The sequence below is a fragment of the Limanda limanda genome, chromosome 3 (assembly GCF_963576545.1).
Source record: "Limanda limanda chromosome 3, fLimLim1.1, whole genome shotgun sequence".
In the NCBI taxonomy this organism is placed as follows: Eukaryota; Metazoa; Chordata; class Actinopteri; order Pleuronectiformes; family Pleuronectidae; genus Limanda; species Limanda limanda.
The window spans coordinates 8,757,599-8,766,360 of record NC_083638.1 but is presented as its reverse complement, the minus strand read 5'-3'; the positions used below and the strand labels follow the sequence as shown (position 1 = coordinate 8,766,360).

Genomic DNA, 8,762 nt, shown 5'->3' with positions numbered 1-8,762 from the left:
CGTAATTATTTGAAATGAAAGGTAGGTCTTAAGTTGAGCTACATGCATATTAGTGTAATGCTGCTTTTACTTCAACTCTGTCAGAAAACAGTTAACAAAAATGTGTGTGTAATGTGTTGTCAGCTTGATAGAGATTATGTAAGTCCCTCTTGATTATTATGCACAACATTGATTTATCTCATTTACAAAATTTGCAGCATAATGCCAAGAAAAGAGAGACAGGGATCTGCAGAAAGCAGCTCAGGGTAGCAGCTCTCTTTTATATTGGATCAGGACATCAACTAGTAAAACAAATGAGGGAGAATCAGTAAGTTTTTATTTATTTATCATTATTATTTTTAATATCATAAATAATTTTGGCAATGGGTTCCCTTTTTTTGGGTTTGAGCACCTGCCCCCCAAAATGTCTGTGCACGTGCCTGGTGAACAGTATGGGAATATTTGAGAATATTGTGCACATGATAGCCCTTAGCTAAGCAGGTAAGTTCAGGGGTAAGTTAAGTGAATAAGAGAACTGACTGTTTCTGATTAGTGCTTCTAATTAAAAGCCACATCAACTTCTCTCTAACGCAGTAAAACAGTTTGATCCACGAGCGCAACGGAGCCGGAAGATTCCTACCTGCACCAGTGAGCTCCTGCATGTGCTCTACAAATGTTGTTAACCTAATGATATATTGCCACAGCTTTTGTACAGTGTGTATTTGCTTTCTAATTTTACAGACTCGCTCATAAAGCAAGACCAGGAATACGGATAACCTACAATATTCTAGGCAGCACACCCACAGTGTCAGACAGTAAAAGTCCTGCCTCATTGATTTTAATACAGAGCTGAGCCTGTTCATCATTCCTGAAACTATTGATTGATGCACTTTTATTCCACTGGGAGGAATCATTTCATTTTCTTTTGTACAATACGCCTCAACATTTGTAGAGAACCAGCTCGGGGCGTCCGTGCAGATGCCACAACAGAAAGTTGATTACATTGACAAAAGTTGACAAGGACAATAAATTCCCATTACATCATCATATGTAAAAATGGGATCTTGTGCCACTTTAATATTGAGTTTCCACAATAAAGTCGACCTGATATATGAATCCTAAATTTCCTTCGCAGCAGTTACAGTGATGCAGTAAATCTGAAGCGGCAGACCACATTTGTGGCTTTTTTTATATCTTCTTGTAGCTGCCAGACTCCGCCTTTGGATCTGATTACTCACAATCTGTGCCCAGAAGACGTCTCTGCTGTGTCTTCCTTGGAAACACTCCAGACGGAAATATCATCCACTTGAGATATAAAATTGTGCTCACAACAAACCAAGCAGAAACACAATAGGAATAGTAACTGTGTCATTCTTTCGATCAACAACTTAGTCAAACTGCAAAACCCACAAGTGAGGACAATATTAATTCGGTGTTTATATACAGTGTGAATACAACAAAATTTCACAATATAAACCTGGTAGTAACTTTGCTTGTTTGTGATATGGCTGTCGCTGTAGCTTTGAGAAGACCTTGAGCTTATCTCTCAAATCAGGAGATGCATAATGTGGCACAGCGGTGTGATATGGAGTTATTAACAATAAAGGGTGCATTATGAGAGCAGTTCATATAATCACTGTTTTACAGTTCTCCGTATCAGTTTGACTTTTCATCTGTTGTCTGACAGATACAAGTCTAATGATCTTTATCCTTATGTCCTAAGGACAATGTTTATGCTAATATTCTCTATGCAGAACGTTCAGAATGTCTCAGGAGTCAAAGCAGTCCAAAGCATATGAGCACACCCTCACACATATAGTAAAAGCAAAAGTGATAAAGTTAATTCAGCATTTTCATTTTCCCATTTTCTGTTATGGATTCAAAACAATGACATGCAATTCCCACTATTTGTAACTCGACCTCATCACTAATGGCCCCACGCTGCTGTGCTATGACCCAATAGTTTTCCGTTTCGACCTTGTCTTTTAAATGGACGTGAGGGCAATGCCAGAAAATGAAAACGATATCGTTGTCTAAATGATGTGCCATCTCCTCATCTAATTTACGAGAGCTGTCCTTGAACTAAATGTGACATTAAACTGTCTTTGTGAGAAGCTGACACAGTTGTGCCGCATGACCTTACTCTACCCAAATATAAATAGCAAGAGCAAGATTAGGGACTTTTACTGACAAAAAAAAGGATGTTCTAAAAAAGACGACATAAAACTTGAAGTGAAATTAATTTGGAGGGAGCTGATTCACCTTTGTAGATACTCTATCAGGATGTCCCAGCTGTTTATAAGTGAAAAGGGTAAAATGAGCTAAGTTAACCACTTCTATGTCTTGAATTATTCCAGATCCCACAGCAGTGATGACCATGGCATGTTTTTTCTATCCTTATCCGACTCACTGCACCACTCTGACAAAAACGTCTGAAATAATTTGCTCTACAACACAGATTCCTCACTGCTGCATTCTGTCACGACGTGCAATCAGATCACTCCGATTGTTTTCCTGCACAATATTGCTTTTTTATTCACTTGTTTAAATATCTTTCCCTTCTCCTCCAGCCTGAGCAGGGAGCTTGCATCTGTAAGCCTGCAAACAGAGGATAGATAGATGGATGGATAGATGGATTACTTTATTCATCCCCGAAGGGAAATTAAGTCGTAAGAGCAGCCGGTATATTTAAATACAATAAAATACAATACAATAGAATAAAATAAAAAATATTGAGGTAGAAAGAATAAAAACAAAAACACAAGATAAATAGGTAGATAAGGTGCAGTGGCAAGATGATGGTAATAGTACTGATGATATGATGGTAATGTTATTGTTACACAGTATATAAAAATAGTTCAGTATATATAGTATATAATATAACATAATATATATTTATATATGATAGTAATTATACCAATATAATAGCAGTATATAGTAATAATGGCAGCAACAGTATATATAATAATAATAATAGTAAATATAATAATAATAACATGTACACATGTATAAATATGTGTATATACAAGAATATACAAAGAGTATGATATAATATGATATGATATATAGTAGAGGTATAAATATAAGTATTTGACTGTACAATAGATAATATAATATACTATGAGTGTAAGAATATGTAGACGGAGCGTGCAAAAGACTATATTATTATATTATTATTGTATAAAATGATATATAATATCAATATGGTTTATATTAACACATATCACATATGATGTGAAGTAAGTGTTCCAGTATATGGAGTGGAGTGTTGTACAGGGTACACAGTGCAAGGAGACAGGTATATTAAGTGCAGTTAATTCAAGTTGACCACATCAAACTGCATCAATTAAAAACCCTACACCACCAAAAGCAGGAGCCCGGTGCTGCGCTGGAGCAAAAATACCTTTGCAGCAGCATCTACCCTCCCAGCAGTGAGAGGCTGTGCTATTCCTGTCAGATTTGTGTGGAGTCATTTTAAGATGAGCCAAATAAAGCCGGGGAGGGGGAGAATGAAGAGGGGAGGAAAAAGAAGAAGAAGGCGAATGGCTTGTTTGTGCTGCTGCATCTGTGGTGGTGATGCTGAGGGGGAATGTTGTGAATGAGTGAGGCGGCCGAGCAGCTGAGTGAGACTAACAAGTGGTTGCCATGCAGCAGGAGCAAGCGTGCGTGCTTCTGGAGAGAGAGACAGGGAAACAGAATGATAATGAGTAGGAGGCAGCAAGTGAAGGGAGCATGAGGAGGGGAGATGGACCTCAGAGAAGGATCCAGCCTCTCCCTCGCTTCCCCCGGTTCTCTCTCTTCACCTCCAGCTGTTTGTTGAGATGAGGGGTTAGAGCTGGACACGTCCGGGACACAATGGATTTATGTCTGGAGGCTCCAGGACGGAGGAGTTGCTTGCGAGGAACAGCAGCAACAGGTCTGTGAGGATGGAACGATCATGACGGTGAGACGCCTGCATTTTCTGTCTCACACAGAACCTGTCACTGCAGTCTCTCCTGTCTCTTTCACCCCACGTTACTCCCTCTCTCCCCGGTCTCTCTCTCTCTCACCATGCACACTTTGTGCAGTGTCCTCCTCATCATTCTACTTCCTAGTCCCTTGTCTGACATCTCTCTGTTCATTCCCCTCTCTGTATGTGTCCCACCCCCCCTCCCTTCCTCTCACTTGAGCCACCTGCTGCTTTGGTTCATGTGAAGGATTTTGGGGGGATAAAGACGGACAGGACCAGATCTCCACTTCATAATTTTGTGATTATGTTTAGACAATCACTGTGGCATCTCCTGTCTGATGGAATCACGCTGCCTGGCAGGCGTCTGCTCACACGCAACAGGTAGAGAGCCCTCTCCTCTGAAGCAAACATGCATCACATGTGTGTGAGATGTGACCTTTTTCATTGATACCTGCTCCTGCTTTGCCTTTGTTTATCAGCTGGCTTTGCACTGCGACACTATGTAATTCCCAGCAGACTTAAAGGAATGCAGTCATGGCTTCGGCTCGTGTTCCTGAACCTGGTTTCCTGCAGTCTCTCTCAGTCCTCTGCTCATGTTTTCTTTTTGTAATTTTTTTTTTTTTTTTGCATCATTATTCAGAGGGGGATTGCGTGAGAGAGACAGAGAGAAAGAGAGAGAAAGAGAGAGAGATCGAAGTCTCTGGACCTCTGTTTGATAGCACACTCAAAAGAGGCTATTTATAGATACCAGTAACCCTGCTTATTTAACTGTGTGTAGTTCCTATCACACATCTGCACCCTTATTTCTCTCAGTGTGTGCATGAAGTGCGATGATATTCACATGGGTTGATTAGACGGATCCTCTCTGCCCCAGAGACTAGAGACAGCACTAATCTGAAGCCGTCATGTGATCTCTGCCCAGGTAACATGCAGGCTCCTGGGCGCCTGACCCTATCGGATGAAAGATGAGGCGCCTAGATGTTGGTTTACCATGCTTAGTGTCCACTACAACCACTCCCTTGCTGCCATGAGCGGAAACGACATGATGGCGCACTCGCTGACTCTGGAGCAGAAGACAGCCTTTGCCTTCGTGGGGATGCTCCTGGTGTTCCTGGGGCTGCTGATAGTCAGATGTTTCCGGATCCTGCTGGACCCCTACAGCAGCATGCCCTCCTCCAACTGGGCCGACGGCATCGAGGGGCTGGAGAAAGGGACGTTTGAGTACGCCCTCACTTAACACAGAAATGCCTATAGACACACACACATATGCATACTCACGGACACAAATAGCGCTTGCTTGCACACATGCAAACACAAGTAAGCTGCAGCTCCACACAACCATTGCTCCTGACTCCGAAGCACCATCAAGACATGTCTCTGCGACAGACTGAAGCTGTTTGTGTTGTTCCATGTGTGTGCGTTGTTAGTTCAGAGCCAGTGTGTGAGTCTCTTGACTGTACATGGCTACGTGTGTGTTGTGTGCGTGTGTGTGTCTGACCGAAGTGTGCGAAAGATGCTGTGCATACTCTCTGTCTAGCTGCCAGGTTGGTGAGCATTTCAGATCATGGATTAGCACGGAAATGGCTGGAGGCCTCTTTAACCCATGCCCCCAAGATGAATGTCTGTGGATCAGAGGTGGATGTGGAGGTGGATGTGGAGGTTGATGTGGAGGTGGATGTGGAGGTGGATGCTTGTGGGACGGGCTGGAGAACCAGGGGTGCAGTGGGATTATTCAGACACAGTTTGAAGACTCAGGGACAGGATTCCTCACGTTGGGAAACAGAGCGGTTCCACCTCTGCACAGCAAAGCTCTTCTGCACAAGATTGTATACTGTACGGTTGGATACAGGGTATTATTTCCAATTTCCTGCTATGTGGACTAATCAGATCCAATCTGTTGGTGATCCAAAGGGATGCTGCTGCTGCTGCTGCTGTCAGTGTGTCTACAGATTGGTCCTTTCCGTGGTGTCTTGCTTTTTGAAGTCATGCAGCGAAAAAGGCAACTGAACAAACTGTGATTTACGTCTCTGCGTAACAGCGTCTAAATGATGCAAAAACAACTCTGCTAGAGTTTGTCCTGCTGCTGGTTTTGAATGATGCCAGAATGAAATGTCTGAGTGAAAGAAAAAAAAATGTTTACTCTTGACGGTACGTCCGCAAAGACATATGAGGACGATGCTGATTCATGTACGTTTGGCTGATGCAGTGAAGCCCAAGAACTTTCGAGGGAAATGAGGATCCGAGACTTGGAGGAACTCTCCCTCTCTCTCTCTCTTCCAGCGCTGCTAGTTTTCTAACGACAAGGAGAAACTCTCACCGCCTGTCTGCAGAGGAAAAAGGTCACCCCGGAAAACAGTGGCGGGATGTATGTCACCTTCTTCCTCCTACTCTCAGCCATCCACGCCCATTCACACCTGCTCTCTTCCCTTCACACACAGAGGAGGACGGGACTTTACAGAGATTCTGTGATGCAGCAGACCGGTCAAAGTCTTGAGTGTTCCTTTGCTAATTTTTCTACAGTCTACGGTTTCTCCTTAGTGCTTAGACTCTGCCTTACTGTGACCTTCAATGGGTTTATGTGCCTTCATCTAGAAACATTAGAGCACCCGTTTGTGTGTGTGTGTGTGTGTGTGTGTGCGTGTGGGCGTGCATGTGACATATCATGATGACCGACAGTGCATCTTGTGACCTGTTGCTTGCTCAGCTGGTGGTAGAGATTTCTTGTTGATATAGATTTAAAGAAATAAATAGAATTTCTTCACTTTAAACCATCGTCGGGTCTCTTTGCAATGTGTGGAGGACGTGAAATAAAGAAATCCAGATGCTGGAGGTGACAGTCCAACGTCCCTGCGGCAACTAACGGAGATAAAGAAGTAGGGAGAGATGGAGAACAAGAGGTGAACAGACTTTTTGAACAATATAGGAGTACAGTCTACATGTATGTTAATTTGCAGGGATGGCGTAGAGACAGAATTGGGTTAATGCTGCAGCAGTGAGCGATACACAGACATCCACAGACAGTCTTGTGTGACAGATCAGGTCTTGATCTGCAAATCTTTCCGCTCTCAGAGGCCAGGCCGACCGACATCACTCGTCAGGAATTCAATCATTATTGCGCCATTATCCCTGCCACCTGTGTGACATCCTTATCTCAGATCTATTTTCAGGGGGAAAAAAAACACTGCCTTTTTCCTCCTCAGCCTAAAGGCCGACTAACTCAGGTGTTATAAATCTATAAAATCCAAACAGATCTTCCTGTGTGGCATTTTATCTTTTTCATATCTCGCTGCAAAGTCACGTTGTTTGCTGCATCTAGAAATCCATAAAACACAGAAAAACACCCAGAGACAACGATCTTTGTCTTTGCAAACAAGAGGAAAAAAAGACTTTCAAAAAGGGCCCATGCACATTTACAGTTACACTGATTACCTCCTAACATTCTTCTGCATGTCACCGAAAAAATATGTATCAGGAATAATATTGATTAGGAATATTGACCTTTTGTTACTTTCCTTTACAGGAAGTCGGAGCTGAGAGCTTAAAGGATCATTAGAATGGGACTAATGAGTAAGCCAGTGAGCCTTTTCACAATCAATCATTAGTTTTATTACTTCGTGCACCTTCGGACTTCGCAGGCTATGTTCGTGATTTATTGTGATAAGATGAAAGATATAATAACCTGTGACCAACACTGTCCAACCAACTCTGAAGTGCAGTGACCTAATGTAATGCTACTTTCAGTAGAGTCATTTAAACAAAACAATGACATGAGGCGATCAGGTCGGTGATGATCGGTCGTTCTGCTGCAAATGTTTTAATCGGTTTTACTATTTGCGAGAATCTGTTTTATGTTTGAGCTGTTATTTAACTTAGATTCTTTTTTATACTTTACAAACACAATTTTCAGCGTCTACAAATCTGAAGACTGAGCTGAGGCTGCGTTTGAAATTACAGTCGGACTTTAACGTGTTGAGGATCTCTATCTGCAGTCCTGTGCTAAGAGGTGGGAGTTACCGTGACATGCATTCATTTTTAGAACAGTTATTAATGATTATGAATCTATTACATTTAATCATTAACTCTTAATAGACTCAAAACTTCACTTCACCATGAGCTAATTTGCTCGTTTCCTTTCTTTCTGTTGCTTATATCCCAGTGGATATTTCTTTACAGGAATATTTTTTCAACGGAAATTAAATAAAATGTATCATTATTATTGTTTTTATTATGATGATGATGCATTTTTAGAACAAGGCCTGTGACATTGCAGGCCACAGTTTAATTGGTGATATTTAATTTTATTCATGTCTAATTGAAAATAATACAACTATCAGGGCGACACTAACTGGACTGGACCAATAGCTGAGATAAGCTGAAGGACAACCCACGGTTTTATTTATTGCACCTCTTAAAGATATAGTATCAGGGACCTTGTCTGCTCGGATCAGTTTTTTTGTACTTAATCGCCTTTTTTGTCTCACATTGCAGTGAGCAGGGCAAAGTTTGATCAACGCTGCAGAGGGATTTTTTCTACCACCTCCCTTGAGCCCTTTGGACATTAACTAGAGTGCTTTTCCTCTTGATCTCTGATTGGAACATACACACACACACAGATCTCTGAGGAGCACAGCGTTCTCTGGTTTTACTCGGGCGGAGCAGACAAAAGTCGAGAAGCCCCGATAACAAGAAGGGATCATCTCAATGTCAAGCGTGAGGCAGTCAGGGTCTCTAATGCAATAAGAAAACTGCAACACAAGAGAAGACTTTCTAAATGTGACACCGAGCTGAGGCTTAGTATCACTGATACCAATTAAAAGGACAGAGGAAGAGGAGC

The 8,762-nt window shown here is 42.0% G+C and overlaps 1 protein-coding gene across 1 annotated transcript; it reads left to right on the top strand.

Moving 5' to 3' along the window:
- Positions 1-3,763: 3,763 nt before the first annotated feature.
- Positions 3,764-5,541, top strand: ctxn2 (cortexin 2). The gene is made up of 2 exons (XM_061068397.1): positions 3,764-3,922; positions 4,851-5,541. The coding sequence occupies exon 2, from the start codon at positions 4,887-4,889 to the stop codon at positions 5,163-5,165; it is 279 nt and encodes a 92-aa protein (XP_060924380.1). The 5' UTR covers positions 3,764-3,922; positions 4,851-4,886; the 3' UTR covers positions 5,166-5,541.
- The last annotated feature ends 3,221 nt before the right edge of the window (positions 5,542-8,762 follow it).

Excerpts from the sequence above, each read along its gene's own strand:
- ctxn2 (XM_061068397.1), top strand. The coding sequence starts at position 4,887 with ATGAAAGATGAGGCGCCTAGATGTTGGTTTACCATGCTTAGTGTCCAC.